Here is a 23,647-nt window from a genome sequence, read left to right as displayed (position 1 = left end):
GTGGTTTGCTATGAGCAAGATAATTATATGAAAAGGTGTATTAGTTCTAACAGTATACTATTATAAAGTTCAGTTTTATCATGGTGGTCCTATGGTAAAAAGTTCTTTTGGTATTGCATTAAAAAAAAAAGTCAAATTTTTTGGTTTGATTTTGTTTTGAACACGCTGAACAAATTATTCAGAATTCCTTTAATACAATATAGTGGTTATCTAGACTAGAGCAGGCATCCCCAACCCACGGGGTTTAGCACACTACCAGGATGCGGCCTGTTTGAAACCAGGCTGCGTGAGCGATAGGCAAGTGTGCTCACGTGCGAAGCTCCACCAGTGCGAGTGGTGGGTCCTCACACTCACTCCATTCGTGTAAATGGAGGGCAGCTGTGCTTACCTAGGAAGCTCCACTTGCGTGAGCGGAGGACACTCTTACGCTAAGCTTCATTTATAGGAATGGAGTTTCGTGTGTGAGGACCCTCTGCTCACGCGAGTGGAACTTCGCACACGAGCACCTTCCTCTCATGCGAATGGAACTCCATTCGCCCACCACTCACACCTGCCAGTCACACCAATGGAGCTGTGTGTGCACCTGTGCACCTGTCACTCACATGCCTCCCCCATGCTGGGTTGGCCGCCAAGGTGGAGAGGTTGGGGACTGCTGATCTAGAGGGCTTCCAGCTTACATTAAAATGGGGATGGACTACGTGCGGTCCTCAGTGTAGGTTTATGCAGTTCTAGCCTCATTTAAATAAATTTTTGCTAGCTATTTCAGTTTCTGGTAATGGAGATCCACCCTTCTTTTTTGCCAGGCAGGGAAGAAAAGAGAGTGAGAAAGATCCATGCATGGGTATGCTTGAGAAAAAGAGGAAAGTAGGTTTAGTGACCTTTGGTTCCTGCCCTGTCTGCTATTGATTTCAGGTCTTTTCCTCACCTGCGTGTAACTCAGCGAAGTTATTCCTGAGCATGGGTCTCATGAAGAGGCATCATGACATTATGACAGACATCCTGCCTCTTAAGTATTTACATGCAACATCAGAAAGCAAGTAAGAAAGAATGGAGTTTGGGTCACGATACATATTAAATCTTTTTGATCTCAGAGAGGTTAGATGCAGATGCTAATGCTTTTCAGGATATAAAGCTGATAGCAGGAAAAATATTTCTTAAAAAAAAACAGATGATAAATCCTGATAAATCCTACTTGTTTATGAAATTAGATCCAAGCAGAAATCTACTGCAAAACAGAGAAGTCTAATATTTCTCTCTTGTTCCTACACAGACATTATCATTACTCAGAAGAAGAAGACTATCTGAGCTGTCTACAGAGCCAAGTCAGATGGAAGTAATATTAGAGCAATTATTTAATATATATATATTGTTCACCAGCATAAGTAGCAATATTGTGGGTTTTTTTCCTGTCTTTCTTTGACTCTAGCTTTTTTTTTTAAAAGAAAAAATCTATACAGGGAACATCTTACATCTCAGGAAAATCCCAAGTAATTTTAGATTAGGTTTACTACTATGAAATGGTTATGGTAAAACGAGTAGTTAGACCTGGCATCGTTCATATATGAAGGCATTTAGTAAGCCAAGACTAGTTTACATATAAGCATATATTAGTAGATGTAAATTCTTACCCCTTGAGAAAAACAGAAGGCAGCAATTCCCAGGGGCCAAAAACAGCAGAGCATTGAGAAAATGGCCAAGCCTAGGTGGTCTCGTGGAGGAAGCATCAGAAAATTATCTTCACTTTCGCTGTCGCTTGAAGAGTCACTCTAGAAAGTAAATTAATTTGAGAACAGTGACCATTAGCGAACTGTAAGCTTGCCCCATAAAGCATCCCGCAGGACTACAATCCAAACACTATGCATGTTTAATGTTGTTGTCTTGACAACATGCAGCATTTCTCCTGAGACCTGGTAAGCAAATAATTTTCACCTGGCAAAAAAACTTCCCAAATGAGGAATGTAGTATAGTCTCAATATTGTGTTTATTTGGGTGGATTAGGTAGATATGCCAGACTCTTCTAGACAGGTGCAATAATCATAATAAAAGAGATCAAGATCTGAAAATCAATAGTTGAAAGATTATGGCACAAATTGGCCATGGTGGTCATCAGCACACTGGGTGCCATGCCAAAAAAATCTTATATGGCACTTAGAACACCTGTGCATTGACAAAATTTCCATCAGTCAATTGCAAAAGGTGATACTGCTTAGATCCACATATATACTGTGCTGGTTCATTGTGATACTGAAGATTCTTGGGAAGAATTCAGTGCATATGAAGGCTTATACCAGCTAAACAACTGGCAGATGGGATTTCACATTTTTTAATATATAAGAATAATAAAAGATATGCACCAGGAAAGAACATATAAAGCAGAACCAAAACATTCCAGACAAAAACGTACAGGAGCTCACCTACCACCCTGTCCTAAGGCCTGGGAAAATAGCCAAGTTTTCAGTGCTTAATGGAACATCTTCTGCATGAGAGTCATATTCCAGAGGGCAGGTGTTGCAACAGAGAAGGCAGTAAGTCCTGCCCAAACTCAAGGAACAGAGTCAACCTCCAGGCTCCAGGATTCTTACCTGCCACATAACTGACTAATATGAATAATCCACTAAGAAAAGAGATCTAAAAGATGATATTTGGTACAGTCTGGTGTACCTCTTAAAAATGAAAATACCTGACATTGCTAGGGAAGCAATTATGCTATCAATAGGCTGACTGAGAAATTTCTCATTGGCGTCAGTCCATAACTTAGTTTGAATGTCCAACAGTATTTTATAGATTTATGGTAGGATTTCATTCAGACAATAGTAGACTAATGATTTTGAACAATTAAAGGTAATCCTCAACTTATAACTCTAACTGAGCCCAGAATTATGGTCATAAGTGGTGGAAGTTATTAAATGAGGCACCCACATGATCACCTCACTGAATGACCATAATACTGATTTTCCCCATTGGGTTGTTAAGCGATTGCATGAGTTGTTAAATGGAGCACAGGGTGTCTTAGTGGGTGGGGAAGATTCTGGGACATATGGTGTAGGCCTGCACTGTGACATCTCCAAAGCTCACACATGGCCTGTCCCAGGCCTCCCTGGACCTCCCCCACCATCTGAGGCACCGCTCGCACAGCTTTCCATACTGCAGAGTCCCACACCCTTGGGCCTCACCCTACTTGTTCCACTTAGTTTTCCAAAGATCACCTTTTCCAATGAGAAGCAGCTGATCCACTATGTGGCTTTCCTGTACAAAGTTCGCCTGTTGCCCTCCTGTAGTGGCTATTTCCAAAATGACACCTACCTTTGGGATGGCACCATGTAGCTTCCATATGGGAAGACCATATGATGATTTGGCTACTTCTCTTTCTAAAAGGCTACATAGCAGACTGACCTGCTGTCCTTGGGAAAGATGATTTTTGGAAGAGTAAATAAAGTGAGGCAAGTTGGGGGAGGGAGGAGGCCCAGGTGTGGAACCCAGAGAGGTGGGAAGCAGGCCTAAAGCCTGTGAGGGCCCAGCAGAGTGGGAGTTAGGACCAAAGGACCCAGTTGGGCAAGATGGGCAGAGAGAGATAGGCAGTGGGATAACTGCAGGGTCCCTATGGTTGGTCATAAGGATAGGCAAATTGCCAAGCACCTAAGTTTTATTCATGTGACCACTAGAACATTGCAGCGATCATAACTTAGGGTACAGGTGGTAAATCCCTTTGTTCAGGGCTGTTGTAATTTCAAAAGGTCACTGAACGAATGGTCATAAGTTGAGGACTATCTGTAATACATAATTTTTTAGTTTTATGCTGTGTTGATCTATTAAATCTTATTTAAGGGTGAAGTAGGCAAACCAGACCCCCCTGTGACTACAATTGCCAAAAATGGGTGCAAGTTTCATCAGTTCGAGAAAAGAGTCACATGAAAATTGTTGTGAAAACCCTGAACAATGCTTATCTTAATTAAAATATAATAATACAGGAAAAGGCCCAAACCTTCCCCTGAATTTAAAGCAAAACAAGCAGAAACATCTGGCCATTGTTTTTTTCCAATGGAAAGAATATATGTAGCACTGACAATGATACCTACAGTAGATGGATAATGAAACATCTGCAAGCAAACAACCAAGCTCATGAGCACTAAAGACTCCACACTATGTCTTTATTTACTATATATTTATACTACCATATCCACAAAGACTCATGGAAGTGCACAATTAAAGTTGAAAACCAAAACACAATGAAGTAATAAGCTGAATAAAATAAGTAAAAGTTATAAAATCTCAGCAGGAAGTTTTCAGAGGAAGGCTGCTTCAAAGTGTGATCCTGGTAGAGAAAAACATCAATTCCTTACTGTTTCCCAAATTCTCTGTCTGGTTAGAATCCAATGTAGTAGACAGTGCTGCAGGTATCTGATGCCAAACCATATAGGGTTTTATTAATCAAACTAGGACTGTAAATTGTTTTCACAAATCTAGACCAACCAGTGCAATATCTGCAATGAAGGTGCTGTGTAAAAATTCCAGGCTTTTATTTGCTAACACACGGACTCCTTTTTCTGCTGCATCTTCCAGCAGTTGCCTGCTTCTCTCATCCCATAACAAAGAGAAATATCTTTGGGCTCAACCTCCTGGTCCTGCCAACCTCCCAAATCCTCGCTTATCCATCTACATCTTTTGATTCTCTTGGACAGGGTGAACATTTTGCAAAAAACTCACAACCCACTTAGACCATCCTTTTCCCTACTCACACAAGCATCCATATCACTCTCATGTCTCACTTCTCATTCTTTTCATTAATAAAAATCTTTTCAAAGGCTCATCCTCCCACTCTACTTTCACTGGAGCTGACCAAGATTGATTTCTCTACCTCCCACTTCTTTTACTTGTGAGGAGATGCTTTTTTCTTGCCCAGTCTCTAAAACTGTGCAGCATCAAGCCACCAATATGTCCTTTCCCCTCCCTATAACATTAAATTATCACTCACATAACTAGCCAAGTGGTGCTTTTTCTAGTCTTCTATAACAATAGCAGCTAAAAGCATAAAATGTATCTGTAGGTAAACAAGTAATCAGAATACAAAACTAATCCAGTGATAATGATGGTGTATAAATAAGGGGAAAAATAATTTAATATTATATCAGGAGCAAAGATACTTAATATGTATGTCTTCAAATAATTTATTTCAATTTTTATGGGCTATTTTAAGAATCCCATGATTTGAGCAAACGTCCGGCCTCTAGGAAAATAAAAAAGGAAGGTAATGTTAGCAGCTTGAGTTGTACTATATTAGAGGTTTTTTGTTGCTTTATAGCTTAGTGTCAAATATATGGGTTAGCAAAAAGTTCAGCTTCTTTCATCTGAACTTGCTTTCCAATTATTCGTACTTAGTGTCACAATCCTTTGTTATTAAATAACTCTGTGTGAACTAGTAACACAGAAAATTACAATGATAATAATAGCGATGATCATGGTAATAGCAATGCAGAAACAATGTTAGAATAGCACTCACTGCAATCAGCTTCCACCCTTGGTGTAAAGCAGTTGGCATCCTATTGATTTTTCTTTTTTCCCACTGAAACCTGCTTTTTCTGAATTACCTTGCTATAATATTTCCAGGACATCTATTATTACCTTGGCATTTAAGTACAGTAGCATTTTCAACCTTCTAGTTTTCCTTTTATGAAGTATTTGACAGTCCTTCCCTCCATATTTTCATTTGACCTTCTTTCCAGCTGCATTTTCATACACTTCCCCCCCCCCTTTTTAATACTCTAGTTTCACACTGGGAGGAAAAATGGATGTTATAATTTCCGTAAGCCATATCCTCTCATTTCCCCTTAGTTGGGGACAATATGCTAACATTAAAAGTTCTTGAATTAAAACATATTTTTGTTTTTTCTCTCAAGCTGAATTCTTAGTTTATTAGTTGGGGATTTGGGATTTCACTGGAAAATTATTTTCCCTTAGTATTGGTAAAATTGAACCATTTTTCATATTTAAGTACGTTCCTCATTTAGATTCTAAAGTCCTAAGCTACTAACAATTTATCTTAGCCCTGTTATTCTTAATTAATTATGCTTTAATTTCTAATTCTCTGAATTAAAGAAAGATGTCTCTTGGGTAGAAACAGTTATTACGTTATATATAATATCCATGTTGTCTATTATTATTGTTTGTAAATTAAACATTTAGAATTGTTATTTAAAAATTAGTCCCAAAATGTGTACTCAGAAGTTTCTGAATGTACATTATCAGTGTATCCTTAGAAATTTACCTCATATTCCTGCAATTCCTCTTCCTCTACATCATAGGATACTGTTTGGATTTTGATATCATTTTCCATTAGAGATCTTCCCTGTGCTTCTTGCTCATCAGAAACATCAGCAGATGGGTCTTTGCTTTCCATGAAGGTTGTCTCACAATTGTCACCTTTGTTGTCCTTGACTTTGACACTGCTTTCATCCTTCACCAGAATGAAATTTGGACCATACAGTGCTTCAACAGCTAGTTGGAGAGAACTGGCATCCAACAACTGGTGTGTCCTTGCATTACCTGAATTTTGGAAGATATAGGAATATAATTTGCCATGGCAATGATGACTGTGATAATCCTGGTGATAAGTACAGTTACCATGAAGGTGTCCATTGCTCTTGGCCAACAGTGGATTCTGAAGTTCACTCACACTTTCCATTTTCCTTAAAAAATCAGTGGCAGATGCTTCTGAGATAAATTAGTGTCCTGAAAGAAAACAAACAAAAGGCCAATGATGCATAAATTGTAGAAATGAATTAAAAAATTCAGCAATGAATATATCTATACTAAAAAGAATTCCGTATTAGTGGAAATCCAAGGACTGCAGCCATATCAGATGGGTTCTAGCTTATACTTGTCCCTTAGCACTTGAGCAATGACCTTTAGAGAAAAATTGAGGAAACTCTCTTTCTAAAATAAACATCAGCCTTCCTTTCTTTGTTCATGTTCAAAAGTACAGTATTACTAAAGAGAATAAAATACAGAAGAACAAATAATGATGTAAGGAAATCAAGCTGGCTTTCACAGAGAAAAATCATGTCACACTAAACCTTTTGCTTTTTTGAATGTCAGTGTAGACATGGATGATCAAAGAGTTAAATGCTTAGAATTTTCAGAAAGCCTTGGACAAATCCCAAGTGTCATGGGTTACCATAGATTTGCATCTGGTTAAAAAAGAGAAAACAGAAATAAATGGGCACTTTTCAGATGAGATTGTATGTTTTCTCATAAAATTATGTTGTGGCTTGTTAAATTTATATATATATATATATATATATATATATATATATATATATATATATATATATATATATATATATTGAAATCAATAAATAGTCGAACACCAAGAGAATAAAATTATAAAAATGCTAAAATTTTATTTACTAAACCTAGCTTTCGTCAAGAGCTCTTGACATCATCAGGGTGTAAACTGGTGCATAATCTCTCCTCTACAAGGTTAACCCACTCACAACTCTCCCTGCTGCAATGCGATATAGGACATAACCTCACAGATGCCCACTTGCTGGATTTCATAGCAGCATTAGAACCTGCTATACATCGTGGGGAAATAGGGGAGGACTCCAGGAATCACATAAAACAACAGGTCATTGGGCTTCTCATGCACCATAGGTGGCATCGGATGTTATCCAGGGAAGAGACAGAGGCCCTAGAGCAGCTTAAGAACAATAGCTCTATAGTTGTATTACCAGCAGATAAAGGGAGGGCCACGGTGGTACTGGATAAGGCAGTCTATGTGACCAAAGCACTGGAACGGCCTATAAGGTCGTTAAGAGAGACCCCATGATAACAATGAAGAATGAGATCAACAAATTATTAGACAACCTCAAGTGCACCAAAAGAATAGATGATGACACCTTGAAGAAAATACGTCCCAATGATTCAGCACTTCCTAGGTTCTATGGACTGCCTAAGGTTCATAAGGAAGGTACCCCACTTTGCCCCATTGTTTCTTTCAAGGGCACACCAACTTTATGGGAATACTCAATTCGATTTATCCGGATATTAGGTTTACGGTGGAGGAGAGCCGGGGCTCGATAGCCTTCTTAGATGTACTTGTCCAGCGAACATCAGAGGGCTCAGTGCGTACGAAGGTCTATCGTAAGCCCACCCACATGGATCGAAGTGGCTTAGTGGATGTATCTCCTATTTAGTGAATGGCAACTCTACAGTAGTTAAATCCTCAGAGGAGTTTCTAGAAAGAATTAAGGCACTCAAGGTGGAGGAGGATGAGGTGATGGTCTCATTTGACATCACCTCACTTTCACCTCCATCCCCCGTGACCTGGCTGTTACTGTTCTGAGGAATCAGTTAAAGAGAAAAGAAGAGACTCAACCTCGAGACTCCCTGAGAGTAGAGGCCCTAGTGAAACTTATAGAGATGTGCTTGGTCACGTATTTCACTTTTCAAGGTGTCACATACGAGCAGATAAAGGGCACGCCCATGGGCTCTCCTATATCCAGTGTGATAGCAGAGGAAGTTCTCCAGCAACTGGAACGTGAGGCTATGTCCCAGTACCAGCCCAAATTTTGGGCTTGGTACGTAGACAACACGTTTGTCATCATCAAACGATGCCAAAAAGCCAACTTTATGGGAATACTCAATTCGATTTATCCGGATATTAGGTTTACGGTGGAGGAGAGCTGGGGCTCGATAGCCTTCTTAGATGTACTTGTCCAGCGAACATCAGAGGGCTCAGTGCGTACGAAGGTCTATCGTAAGCCCACTCACACAGATCGAATCCTCCACTATAACAGCAACCACCTAGTATCCCATAAGGTTGGCTGCATCAAAACGCTGTTTAAGCGTGTACATACGCATTGCAGCATGGTGGAGGCAAAGGAGGAAGAGAGGAGATATTTGTACCAAATTTGCCAACTCAATGGATATCCACTATGATTTATAAGACACCATAGTAGCATACCTAGACCCTGACATGACCACCAGGAAAAACTCCCCCAAGGACAAGTAACACGCATCTCCCTACCATATATTCACAACATGTCCGAAGCCACAGCCAGATTGTTGGCCCCCCATGGCATAAGAGTGGCACATAAACCTGACCAGACTCTGCAATCAAAGATCATGCACCCCAAAGACCCGCTTCCCAACGCAGAAAGGTCTGCGGTGGTGTGTAAAATTGACTGCATGGATTGCCACAGCAATTATGTGGGGGAAACATCGAAAAGATTGAAGATCCGCCTACATGAACATAAGTTGGCAATCAAGAGGGGTGAACAATATTTGCAGATCTGGTCACATATGGCCGAAAGTGGCCATAACTTTTGACTTTGACCACACACAAATCTTGGCCAGTGATGCCACGAAGGGGGGCCGCTTACTAAAGGAGGCCTGGTTTTCGGGGGAAAATTCCATTAACCGCCATATAGACATGTGCCCAGCACAATGGACACTATAAACATGGCACATGAATCGCCGCTTGAACCATTGGAAAAGATCTAAGCACCGATTGCATGTGTGGGAGGAGAACAGGGCATCTTCCACACAGCATGGCCAAACGGACATCCTTTCAGTGTCGGATCAAGGCAGTAGGACCTTGAATAACTCCCCACGAATGACAAGTATTTACCAGAAACCCGGCCATCGACAACGGAGCAATTCCCCGACGAATGGAGCGAGTGGAGGTGTTTTGACAACTGAATTACATCAGGAAAGAGAGGGCAAGCCCCCCTCCCAACCAGCGCAGTAGGAGAACGAAAGATCATGAAACGGATCACCGCTGACACATCTATAGTGAACTCCACTCAGAGACGTGGGGGGAGAGGCAGCATACAAACGGAGACAATAACCGTGAAAAGAGGGGGGAGAGTAGAGAACACGGCATGGGATAGAATGCCCAGATCACGATCATGCATGCCGAGGGGAATGGTTTATCCCCCGATGAATGAAATGGACATTTGCGCGATGTCAGTTGGACCGGGTTGCGAGAGAGAGAACAGTTTCATGCTGATTGATCCATCAGGGGAGCAGAGAACTACGGACGGAGCGCGCCTGAAGGCACAACGGAGAGATCCTCCGACGAAGGATGAGGACGGAAGCCCTAAAAGGGGTGAACAACGGACCGGCCAGTTACGAGCTAGGCGACGGTGTACTGACATGTGCACACTCCGGGGCGATTCCCCCCAAGAATATAGGGGGGAGAGTGATGATAGACTCAAGGGGGTGATGGAAAGGAACAGGAGGGAGAGTAGTACAGAATGGGATGGCATACGTGGAGTGCAATCACAGAGGATAGGAGGATTAGAGCGTGGCTCGGATGGGTTGATTGGAGGAACTAGGAGGAAGCAGGAAACAGCGTGCACACCCCTTAACAGACAGAATTGAGAACGAGAAACCAGTGAAACACCCACCAATTATAAAGAAAGGGGAAATACTCCAGCTAACCCTAGAACTAGCAAGAGAGATACGCGCAACAGAACACGTAGAAGGAGTGAGAAAGAACTACACCCCAATGCAGGACATATACTTAGATTACAGCGCACACAGCTGGGACCCATGACACGATCCAAGAGCCGAGCGCAAATGATTGGAGGCTGCATATAAGCCCTCCCAACGACTGCCGTTTACACCCTGATGATGTTAAGAGCTCTTGATGATGATTCACGAATTTTAATCAACAAAATCTCTAATGTTAAAACAAACAACAACGGAGACAGAGGACACCCCTGTCTTGTACCCTTTTCAATTTGAAAAACCTCTGATAAACCTCCATTAATTATAAGTTGCGCTGATTGTTTTTGATAAATACTTCTAAAAGCTTGCAAATTTTTTTCCCCAAAATTCATTTCTTCAACCAACCTCAACATAAATTGCCAATTTAACTGATCAAAAGCTTTTTCCGCATCTAAAAATAAAATAAAATAAAGGGAATAATGATTAATAAGGGAGAATATAAATTAAGAGCTTTTGCAGATGATTTGGTTGTTACTTTGTCTCAACCAACTGATTCAGTAATAGAGTTGTTGCAGATTATAAATCAGTATGGGCAAGTTTCTGGTTTTAAAGTTAATAAAAATAAGACTAAAATTTTAACAAAAAATATGTCTAATTCGGATAAGGAAATGTTAGTTAATTTGACAGGTTTTGAAATTGTAAAAAAGGTAAAATATTTAGGGGTTTATATAACTGTTTCTAATGCAAAACTTTATAAAAATAATTATGAAATGTTATGGCTTAAAGTGCAGAAGGATTTGAATGACTGGAAAAAATTGCAACTATCTTTGTTAGGGAGAATTGCTGCAGTTAAAATGAATCTTCTGCCAAAATTTCTTTTTCTGTTTCAAATGATACCTATTTTAAAGAAAGAGGCAAATCTAGAAGAATGGCAGAAGGGTATTAACAGATTCATTTGGTCTGGGAAAAAACCAAGAGTTAAGCTTAAAATTATTCAAGATGTTCGAGAGAGAGGTGGACTCAAGGTGCCGAATTTAAAATTGTATTATGATGCAGTGGTTTTGACTTTGATTAGTGATTGGGTTAACTTAACAAACTTAGATATACTTTTTTTGGAAGGATGGGATTTATTATTTGGATGGCATGTGTATTTAATTTATAATAAAAAGGTGGATAGGGTTTTTAAATCCCATGTTTTAAGAATTGCTTTACTGCGTGTCTGGAAGAAATATTATAGGTTAAATTCTAGAATACCACTGTGGGGAATTCCTGGGCACGCGATATAAGGGATAAGGAAAGGAGTGATAATGAATAGGATTTCTTATAAGCAATTGACTAAGTGGGAAGGGAATAAGTGGCAATTAAAATCGATGGAGGACTTAATGCAAGAAAATATTATTTATTCATGGCTTCAGTATAGGCATTTATTAGAAAGATGGAGTATAGATCAAAAAGTGGGTTTTATTGCGGAAGATGTGAATTTGGTGAAACAAATTAGAGATCAAAATCGAGCCCATATAAAAAGAGTTTATAATGTTTTGGTGGAATTGGATTCAGAAACAGAATTAGTTAAGGATTGTATGGTTAAGTGGGCTCAAAATTTTGAAGAGCCGATTCCATTAGATACATGGGAGATAATTTGGGTGAGAAATGTTAAGTTTACCCAAGCTCAAAATTTACGAGAAAATTTTTATAAAATGTTTTATAGATGGCACCTTGATCCACAAAAGATGTCTTGTATGTATCCGAATTTACAGCCCAAATGTTGGAGATGTGGTTGTATGGATGCAACGTATTATCATATTTGGTGGTCATGTAGAAACATAAAGGCTTTTTGGATTAAGATTTGGTGGAATATTCAAAAAATTTTTAATAGAAGGATAAAATTTACACCACAATTATTTTTGTTAGTTATTATTGAAGATTGTGATAGTAAAGAGATTATTTTAATGCTGAATTTTATTACGGCGGCAAGGTTATTGATTGGGCAATATTGGAAAAAAGATTCCTTGCCTACCTTAGAGGAATGGTTTTTTTTAAATTTCTTATTTATCAGAAATGGCTAAAATTTCGGCTTATCTGAAAGACCATTCACAAGAGAGATATAATTCTGTATGGAAAAGATGGGTAAATTTTGTTCAGAATAAATATGGGATTAGAAAGTATTATTTAGCTTTTGAATAACTTATAGTGTAAAGTTGTTATGGATTTTAATGTAATGGAGTTAAAGGTTTTTTTTTAATTTTTTAGGATTTATGTATAGTTGATTGATGTTTATTTAATTTTTATGTTTTTTCTTTTGCTGTTTTTAGCTCTGTATTCAGCTCTGGGAAGGGGGGGAGGGGTAAGGGGGGTGGAGGGAGGGAGGTGGGGAGGGATTTCATTGTAAAAAGTTTATAAAAATTTCAATTAAAAAAAGAGCTTTTGACGAAAGCTAGGTTTAGTAAATAAAATTTTAGCATTTTTATAATTTTATTCTCTTGGTGTTCGACTATTTATTGATTTTAATATGAATATACCCAAGAGTCATATTTTTACTCACATAGCTGACCATATATATATATATATATATATATATATATATATAATCATTATATTTTACTAATATTATAGAAATAGAAATAATATCAATTCATGTCAATATCCTGTTTTTGTGCTCTTATTAAAGTTTGGTTTCCTATCAATATTTACACTATCTTTATCAGTTATGATTTTCTCAATATTAATTATATTTATATAGCTATTTTTTATATACCAATCCTCCTCTTATTTTCAAATTTCCCATATCAAAAGAAGAAAAACAAAACACTATTTTAATTCTAAATCATATCTTCCATTATAAAAATCTAGTTATATCTTAGAACAGAGAACATAGAATAACAGAGCTGGAAGAGATCTTGGAGGTCTTCTAGTCCAACCCCCTGCTCAAGAAGGAGACCCTATCCCATTTCAAACAAGTGGCTGTCCAGTCTCTTCTTTAAAAGGCTCCAGTGGTGGAGCACCCACAACTTCTAGAGCAGTGGTTCTCAACCTGTGGGTCGGGACCCCATTTGGGGTCGAACGACCATTTCACGGGGGTCGCCAAACAAAGCTGTCCGCCATTTTTCCCCCTTTTCTTTGGCTGCACCCCTGGCACCCGGTGATGTATAAGTGGTTGGGGGTCACCACAACATGGGGAACTGTATTATGGGGTCGCGACATTAGAAAGGTTGAGAACCACTGTTCTAGAGGCAACGTATGTTGCACTGGTTGATTGTCCTCACTGTTAGGAAGTTTGTCCTTAGTTCCAGATGGCTTCTCTCCTTGATTAGTTTCCATCCATGGTTTCTTGTCCTGCCTCCAGGTGCTTTGGAGAATAGTTTGACTCCCTGTTCTTCGTGGCAATCCCTCAAATATTGGAAGGCTACTATCATGTCATCCCTGGTCCTTCTTTTCATTAAACTGGACACAGAAAGGAAGTCAGGTCATGAAATGTGTACAAGAAAAGCACCAAGCTCAGAGAATACCAAGGATCCCACAGTCCTCCTCCTCTAAGGGTCATCTAAGGGTCATCCATTCTTTTAATCATATTCAAACAGGTATATTAAACAGAAAGTGCCCCCTCTGATAGATGAAATCTTCTATATTGTAAGTCTAACTCTCACTTTCTTTCTTTGCCATGTAGCTTTCCAGGCCAAGGCAATTAAATCGCCCAAAATTTTTCTTTATATTTTTGTGCAAGCTGTTTGGCATGAGAAAGGCAATTTAGGTAGAGTATTTTGGGAGGAGAACTCCTCCCATTCACATTCCCTAGATATTTTCCCTGCTTGCTCCATGTTCCATTTTCTAGAATCTTCTTCCTTGTCCTCAGGTGTAATTTGGAGAAGGAAGGGGTCTTTTGTATTTTCATTGTTATAGATAGGTCTTGCCGTATTTTATTTGTATATGGCAGTCCATATTTCCCTTCTCCTATCTCCTCCATCTCTAGATCAATTTCTTCTGCTTTATTCTCTGATTTCTGGTTTATTTGTTCATACTTTGTAGTCATCGTCTGGAAGCTTTCCAGCTGTATTTCTATTTGGAGATTTGGTCCTTTATATCATCTAGGTTATTTTTAGTCTCATTATGATTTCTTTTTATTTCCTCTTTTTGTACAACAATTGTTTGATGGATTTGCTGTAACATAGAGAGCATTTCCTTCTGAAAGATATTTGTTTTTTCTTGAGGGATCATTCCTAGAAATCCTTTGGTATCACCACTCTCAGTAAAAGTGAAACAAAATTTCCTCCAGTTTTCTGGTCTTTATATATAGCCTTTATAATCCAGTCCTCATAGAAATATTTTATAGTAATCCTTTGTCTCAAGTATCCTGGGAATTATCAATCAGGCAAGGTTGTAATCTGCAATGTTCCAGGAGTTCACAAAGTTCAACCTCCCTGCAGCCAGACATATTCAGAAGTCAAATTTTTCTTTCTCTCCCACTAGTTCTTGAGATTAAAAGACTTCAGCTTCCTGGCTGGCTCAGGAATTCTGGGAGTTGAAGTCCACAAGTCATAAAAGAGCCAAGGTTGCCTACCCCTGGTGTAGGATATATTAAGCCTGTTGAAATGCTTCATTGCCCCTTTTTAGGACAACAGTCAAGGCAGAGCTGTTCTGAGTTTCTTTCTAATGCCTTCTCCTTTCCTGGGTTTAAGCAACTGTTTCCCCACTCCAATCTTCTTCTCAAGGCCAGACTTAAATATCTGTACAGTGGCAAGAGGGTGAAGTAGGACTCAGGTCTCCTATCCTTGCTTTTTAACATCTATGGAAATTCACTTGAGGAAGTCATCCATTGATTTGGAATGAGGTATCATTGACATGCTAATGGCAGGTAGTTACACATTTCTACTCTAAGCCAAACTGGAATTCTAGTAATCTTGTCCTGATGTCTGGAGATATGGAGGCCTGTATAATGACAAAGCAAACTGAAATTGAATAAGCTGGAATCAGCAGTTGTTGTTGTTTAGCTACCATCTGCTTCTCTCCCAGCTCTGATTTTGACCCTAATGGTATTATATTTCCTCTGAAAGACCAAGTCTATGACTTGGAGGTTCCCCTAGAGTGGCTACTGCTGGAAATGCAGATGAGACATTGTAGCCAAATGTTACAGTGAATTTTGTGAGTATTGCCTTGTATTCCAATGGGCTTCCAGGTCCAATTGAAAAACTGGTTTTAACTATTAAAACTTATGTGGCTTGACTCCCAGAATTGCCTCCAAGTAGAACTGTCATAACCTGTTTCATTCCCAGGGAAGATCCCTCCCATTTGTGAAGTTTGTAGAGAAGTGGCCCAGGTACAATGCCTCTCTGTGCGTAATTCCTTTCCTATGGAATAACGTCTACCCAGAGGTGAGGGTAGTGGGTACTCTGCTTTTGTTCAGGGTGGCTGTGAAAACTGTGTTGTTTGAAAACATTTTGGATATCTGACAGTTGCCATGAGATTGCAAATAGAACTTTTGATAAAAAAATATAGTTTCTACCTTAAAAAGGATATTATAGAGTTTAAAAGGCATCAAAATAGCATCCAGAAATATTTAGGGGCCTGGAACAGCTACCGTACAATTGGCAGCCAGAAATGTTTAGTGTAGCATTAAAGATGGCAAGGAGAGATATAACAAAGTCAATAAAATCAGCATAGCATAGATAAATACATACAGAGAAGTAGTTTCATCTTTCTCTCACAATGTTAGAATTCAAGGTTGCTCACTGAAACTAATTATAGGGAGACTGGATCAACAGAAAGAAACCTGTTTTCATATAGCGCATAAACTGTGCAATTCACTGTTAGAAGTTGTGGTAATGGCAGCCAGTTTGGAGAGCTTTATGGAGGATCAGACTACTAGTTCCTACTCATATGGGTGCTTACTTACCCTTTTCTGAGTGAAGCAATTATGTAATAAATACTGGTTGCTTACCATCCAAACATGTGGCACTAGGTTATACAGAATGCTAAACTAGTTGGACCCATATGTTATGGTCTGGTTTGCTGAAATAAGGATCAACCAAAAAATGCTGGAAGTTACTAAAATCTGCCTGGTGGTGGTAGAACTATAGCTGAGGATTCCAGTATAAACATTTCTACTAATGGTGTGATTTTAAAGCACTATTGGTAGTAGAAATAGAGCATTGAAGGTTTGTTTGAAAAGGAATTTTCAAGAAGGGATGCCTAAGTGGTTACTGCATTTGGAGATTATGAATTCCTGGCACATCAGTCCTTTTCTTTAATCTTACATTTAAAACGAATGGTTTACTTCTGTCTCTTCTCTTACATATCTTTAGATCATTCAATGTCATTCTAGGACTGCCCAGGTCTTACATACCTTTATATCAATTTCTTGCAAGCACCTTATTTAATATTGTACCAGAAACTATAAACAGGCCATGAAAATGCTTCAGGGGAACAACAGATTTGAAATGCACAATGCTGAAATCCAGTATCAAAGTGCTAAAGATGTGGACTGCATGTTACACAGTTCTTTGAGAACACAGAAAAAAAGGAAAGTGTAGTCATTAGAAAGTGAAGCAAAGTGTGGACTTACTTTGTTTTAATAGAAAATGACAGTATTTGGCAACATAATTGGGCATGAGAGGTTGTACTTGTCTTCTAGCTGCCAGAATATTGTCTGAACACTGACTTTATTTGAGTCCTTATGCCAGCCTCCTTATGGAAGGTAGTGAAATCAGAATCATGATTTGAATCATATGAAAAGATGAGAAGGTCAAAGCTATCATGATGGTTAGAATGTGTTGAACATTGCCCTTTCTTCTTGGCAGCTTGAGATGGAGAACAATAGTTGATGTAAATGCATAGTGCATTCTTTATGCTGGATCATAACTTCCTGCAGAGTTACAGTGAATGGCAGATGGTCTCGGCACAGATCTGAGTCTGGCATCCCCTGAAGAAACCTTCTATGCATGATAAACAAGTGAGGTGCACAATGAATTACAGCCCTTTCAGTTGCAATTGATTCCAGTAAGCATGATCTATTTTGCATGCTAAAGGACTGCTAAAGAGTTCTTCAGTGCTAATGGACTACTAGAGAGTTCTTCAGTGTTTTGACAGAAACTTGCAAGGAAACAGTGGAAATCAAGAAAGAAAAGGGAATGAAAAGCTGCTTCATATGAAAACAACATCTATCCATGCCATGGCAGATTTATAACAAATGTCCCCTTTGCAGTGACAGTGCATATAACTGATAAGAAACACATATTTGGGGTGCCTTATACCGGTAGTTGAGCTTGATGACATCAGCATATCATACAGCATATTGTAACATTCTAAGAATTGTAATTCATTGGCTGAGCCAATGTAAGGCTGGGAAAACCAATAGATATAGTATTGTTTTTTTAAAAAAATAGTTGTGATCATAAAGGCCTATTTTTTCTTAAAGGCAAAATCAAATTGCAGCCAACGGAAAGATAGACAGCTGCACACTAGGGCAAGATTTTGAGTATTATTTTGCACACATTCTTAGTTGGATGGTCCACAGACAATTGGACCCTTATTTAAACAAACTAGACTATAACATATTGGTCCAACCAATATAGCATTCTGCATAACTTAGTGCCATTTGGAAAATTCACATGCTTGGATGGGTAGGCAACTTGTGATTTTAAGTCTGGGAATTATTACTTTTGGCCAGTGCTTTTTTTGTAAAAAAAAAAAAAAAAAAGGTGCCAGAACTCACACATGTCATACAACCCACCTTGCCTACCCTACAAGGTTCCATCCAAAAAAGGTGCCAGAACTCTGTTCTGGGCATTCTATGACAAAAAAAGCCCTGCTTTTGGTAATTGGCAAATGGGATTTTTTTTTAAAAAAAATCTCATCACTAAGTTTTAGTCAATTACTAAATTAATCAGATACAGTGTTTTTTGATATAGCCATGTAAAAAAAATTCCATCAAACTAGGGCTTATACATTTAAACTAGCAAGAGCTGCTACAATGACAGCTTTGTGCTTATCTTCAGCAGGATCAGAATTACAATCTGTGACAATTTACTATTATATTGTCATATGTCCAAAGATATCCAACTGTCAGCTCATTATAAACAGGTTTCAGAAAGAAGGGAGGAAAAGGATTTAGGCAATCACTTTTGTATAAATGTAAATTTTATTTTAATAAAACATTAGATCAGCTGTTAAGCAAAATTACTTATCTGTAGGATATGAACCAAAAGAAGTTGGAGAGGAATGCCTCTTGTTCAAACAATTGTATATTTTAACAAGTCCTTGGCAGCTGGGTTTATGACAATTTCCTGCCAGCATTGTCTTAAATTGAGATAGATGGGAAATTATTGCATGAACTGATGGCTGCCTGAAGGATTGATAAAGAGCCTTCTATGAAGTTGTCAGAAGTATTTTGCTAGCATGTTTCAACATTCTGTTGGTGCTTTACAGGAGGACATTGCTAATAGTCTTGATGAAAGGCTAAGGCACAAATTAATGAAATCATTTGGATGGAAGAATATTGTCAAACAAAAACAGTATAAGAACTGAAGAAAATTAAAATATTACCAGAAGGTTTTGATAAAACACAAAGCAGTTAAAACATGGGGTGAGACTGTAGAAATTCTTGTATATTTGAAAAGTAGACATAGAAAGCCTCTTAACAAAGTGCCAATGCATTTATATAGGGTTCTTTAACCTCACCCCTGAATATCAACACTGTCAACTCTACAAATGAGCATGGCTGCAGCCATTTTCCTTCTCATTCTAGGTTGCCACATAGAACAGAAGGAGGGGAGGTTGCCCAGGTGCTTCACTAGTCAAAACAATCTTTTGTCCATGGGAACCAAGGTCATCGGCTGCTCCCGAGACTAGAGACTGGGCGTTTCATAAAAAGTCCACCAAATAACCATATTGGGGAACATAGTTGCTTACATAGCTTTTGTGGGTGGGACATTTAACTTTGTATTAGGAAATTGTTCCTTGTGTATCCAGACTTGGTTTCACTCTTGACCATGCCAATACTTTGTAATTAATAAACATATTCTTTGAGGAACTTGCAAGCCTCGGAGTTCTGCTTTTTTTGTCTCTGTCTGTCAGAACCATGACATAAAACCAAATCTGATAAAACTTCATTTTCTCAGGATGCTGGATCCTGACTGCCTACCCACTCACTTTTGGGAGAGCAGTAAAGACTCAGCGAAGATTTAAAATGGACAAGCATGAAACCGCTGCTAGCCACAATGCAACTCCGGCTGTCAGCACGCAAACTGGTACTCCAGCCACCGAGGAGGCATCACTGGCCAAAAACCAGGTTATTCCAACCTGGGAGACTGGTATTGCAGGAAGGAGCTACAATCCTGGTGGACCTCTATCAAACTGAGGCTGCTCCTCAGCACAGGAGTATTCCTGTAACTGCTGGAGAGGAGCTACTATTGCTACCGTCCCAGGGTTCTTCATCTGCAGATAGCAAGAAAGGAAAGGGGTTGATGGGATGGGACAATTCCAGAGAGTGGAGGTTTCAGTCCCCAGTCCACAGCCTCTCACTCAAACAGCTGATGAAGGACATGTTAGCTTACCTGCTAAAGGAAATTTTTTTACCAAGCTGGATTTAAGAGAGGCTTATTACTGGATCCAGATTAAGGAGGGGGACAAGTGGAAAACTGCCTTTAATTGCCCTTTGGGGAGCTTCCAATTTAAAGTGATGCCTTTTGGACTGCAGGGGACCCTGGCTGTATGCAATTGATAAATCAAGTGCTCCATGATCATTTATACAACGGGGTTTTGGTTTATCTTGATGACATCTTTATTTACTCTGAAACCATGGATGAACACATCAAAATGGTCTGTGAGGTATTAAAGAGACTATTGAAAACCAAACTATATGCAAAGTTGTCAAAGTGTGAATTTCACCAGACATGCCTTGATTATCTGGGGTATCAGATTTCAAATGAGGGGATAGAGATGGACCTTGCCAAAGTAAAAGCAGTGCTAGAATTGCAACCCCCATGCACCCGTAAGCAGTTTCAAAGCTTTCTGGGTTTTGTCAACTTTTACCATCAATTTATTCCCTCTTTCGCAAAGATAGCCATGCCAATCACCGATTTACTCAAAACAGGAAAAGGAGAGGGAATCCCTGATCTTGTCAGCCATTGCAATGGTCATTAGAGTGCCAGGCTACATTCAAAAAATTAAAGAGATTCTTTGCAGCTGAACCAGTCCCTAAGAACCCTGACCCTGAACAACAATTCATCATTCAAGCTGATGCAAGTGACCATGGGTGCCGTTCTCTTACAAAACAGTCACAGAGCACAACCCTGTGCTTACACTTCCCAAAAATTAATTGACACCAAGAGGAGGTTGGCTGTTTGGGAGAAAGAGGCTTTTGCAGTTCGTTGAGCATTGCTAAACTGATTGGGTCCACCCAGGGGCTTTCATTGGCTTTTCATCTTAATACTAACAGAGTTGCTAAAAAAGCTAATGTAATGTTGGAACAGTACCTCAGATGTTATATAAATACCAGCAGACTAATTGGGCTGACCTCTTGCCTTTCACAGAGGTAGCCTACAACAGCACTATGCACAGCAGCACTGGACTCATCCCATTTAAGATAGTAATGGGTTGAGATTTTTGTGCCCATGCCTAAGTATCCCCAGGAGCCTCCTACTTCCCAGATTTTGGATCAATGGGTGACATCCTTCCAGTGGGTTTTGGTAAATGTGAAGAAAGCATTGACCAAGGCCACCAAGGTTTACAAAGAGCAAGTAGATACATGACGGTCCTCTCAGAAACCTTTTCATGTTGGGCAATTGGTTTTGTTGTGGTTCCGGCTAATGAAACATTCCAAAGAACTTCCAGGCATTTATTTTCCTAAAAGTATTTTATTGTTACAAAATGTTGGCACAGGCACAATGGAGGGATGCTAGGATTTAAGTTCTCTTCCTCTGAGCAGTTACATTATCAGCATGTTCCCTCCCTAAATTAGCCGTCATATCTCACATTATCCAATTAGTGTGAAGGTCAAATGTTTTCTTCCTCTTTCTTTCCCAGGCTTTACCCCCAACCCCCCTTCTGCTCTGTATTAACCCCATAATTACCAGACAATTCTACATATTGTCAAAAGCAAGAATATACAATATTTCCAGGTTTATCTTTCAACAAAATATTTAAGGTTAAAGTTACCCAGTAGAAAATTAGGTCCAAAATTCCATGGTCCTTTCCCCATTACTAAGATCATAAACCCTATCACAGTGGAATTGACAATTCCACAATTGTTAGGAAAAGTTCATCCTGTATTTCATTGCAGTCTACTGAAATCTGTGTCAGAATCCTCTTTGAGACCTGTCCCAAAGAAGCCACCGGATCCAGTAGTGGTAGAGGGGGAGATACATTATGAAATCAAATGAATTCTTGATTCTAGGTTGTACAAGGGAAAATTACAGTACCTCATTCAGTGGAAAGGCTACCCTCTTTCAGAAGCTACATGGGTGAAATGTACCAATGTGAAAGCAGATAGGTTAATAAAAAAGTTTTATGATAAATATCCTCACAAGCCTCGAGGAAATACTTAACCTGCTTTTTGTTTCTCCTACAGGAGACTCTTTCTTTTTGAGAGGGGCCGACTGACAACTCTACAAATGGTTTGTAGAGGGAGGGGGTTGCCCAGGTGCTTCGCTAGTCAAAATAATCTTTTGTCCTGTGGGAACCAAGGTTATCAGCTGCTCCTGAGACTAGAGACTGGGCGTTTCATAAAAAGCCTGCCAAATAACCATATTGGGAAACATAGTAGTAGTAGTAGTAGTAGTAGTAGTCGTCGTAGTAGTCGTAGTAATAATAATAATAATATAAAGTCAAAATTGAGAAGACAGCAACAGACAGTAAATGCCGCCTATGCAAAGAAGCTGAAGAAACAGTGGACCACCTGGTAAGCTGCTGTAAGAAGATCGCACAGACTGACTACAAGCAGTGGCATGACAAAGTAGCAACAATGGTGCATTGGAAGATCTGCAAGAAATATCATTTGCCTATAAGCAAGAACTGGTGTGATCATAAAATAGAAAAAGTCATAGAAAATGATAAAATTAAACTGCTCTGGGACTTCAGAATTCAAACAGACAAGCACCTGCAACATAACACCCCGGACTTAACAACTGTTGATAAGAAAAACAAAAAAGTCTGGATTGTGGACGTGGCAGTGCCTGGAGACAGAAGAATAGATGAGAAAGAACTGGAGAAGATAACAAAATACAAAGACCTACAAAGAAAAATAGAAAGACTGCGGCAAAAGCAAGCAAGGGTAGTACCAATAGTAATAGGCTCCTTGGGTACAATCCCAAAACAACTGGAGCTCCACTTGAATACCATTGGCATTGACAAATTCGCTATTAGTCAATTGCAAAAGGCGGCCTTACTAGGAACTGCTTCCATCCTGCGACGATACCTGTAATACCATCAAACATCCACATCTGCCTATCCCAGGTCCTGGGTAAGGACTCGATAGGTAGACAAAATGCCAAATCCAGTCTGAACATCTGGCTGACTGTGCGATGATCCATAATAATAATAATAAAGTTGGAAGGGACCTTGGAGGTCATCTAGTCCAACCCCCTGCTCAGGGAGGAAACTCTTTACCATTTCAGACAAATGGCTGTCCAATCTCTTCTTAAAGACTTCCAGTGTTGGAGCATTCACAGCTTCTGGAGGCAGGTTGTTCCATTGGTTAATTGTTCTAACTGTCATGAAGTTTCTCCTTAGTTCTAGGTTGCTTCTCTCCTTGGTTAGTTTCCATCCATTGCTTTTTGTCCTGCCTTCATGTGCTTTGGAAAATAGCTTGACTTCCTCTTCTTTGTGGCAACCCCTGAGATATTGGAACACCGTTATCATGTTCCCCCTCGTCCTTCTGTTCATTAAACTAGACATACCCAATTCCAGCAACCGTTCCTTATATGCTTTAGCCTCCAGTTCCCTAATCATCTTTGTTGCTCTTCGCTGTACTCTTTCTAGAGTCTCAATATCTTTTTTACATCGTGATGACCAAAACTGGATGCAGTATTCCAAGTGTGGCCTTATCAAGGCATTGTAAAGTGGTATTGACACTTCATGTGATCTTGATTCTATTCCTCTATTAATGCATAGTTGCTTACATAGCTTTTGTGGGTGGGACATTTAACTTTGTATTGGGAAATCCAGACTTGGTTTCACTCTGCACCATGCTGATACTTTGTAACTA

At 39.3% G+C, this 23,647-nt stretch overlaps 1 protein-coding gene across 3 annotated transcripts in view; it reads right to left on the bottom strand.

Moving 5' to 3' along the window:
* Positions 1-23,647, bottom strand: part of SYNDIG1L (synapse differentiation inducing 1 like) — a 72,927-nt gene that overhangs the window by 11,590 nt on the left and 37,690 nt on the right. For 2 of the 3 annotated variants that reach the window (XM_039351745.1, XM_039351746.1), the window contains 2 exons: positions 6,263-6,726; positions 1,629-1,766 (listed from right to left, as the gene is read on the bottom strand). In XM_039351745.1, coding sequence (XP_039207679.1) covers positions 1,629-1,766; positions 6,263-6,679 — 555 coding nt within the window. In that variant the 5' untranslated portion in view covers positions 6,680-6,726. The remainder of the gene's footprint in view (positions 1-1,628; positions 1,767-6,262; positions 6,727-23,647) is intronic. The other variant, XM_039351747.1, reaches the window with a different exon arrangement.

Source organism: Crotalus tigris, unplaced genomic scaffold (assembly GCF_016545835.1).
Source record: "Crotalus tigris isolate CLP2741 ecotype Arizona unplaced genomic scaffold, ASM1654583v1 scf7180000018371.15429387391:27106975, whole genome shotgun sequence".
NCBI classification, from domain to species: Eukaryota; Metazoa; Chordata; class Lepidosauria; order Squamata; family Viperidae; genus Crotalus; species Crotalus tigris.
Note: the sequence above shows the minus strand (reverse complement) of the source record. Positions and strands in the feature narration are given on the sequence as shown.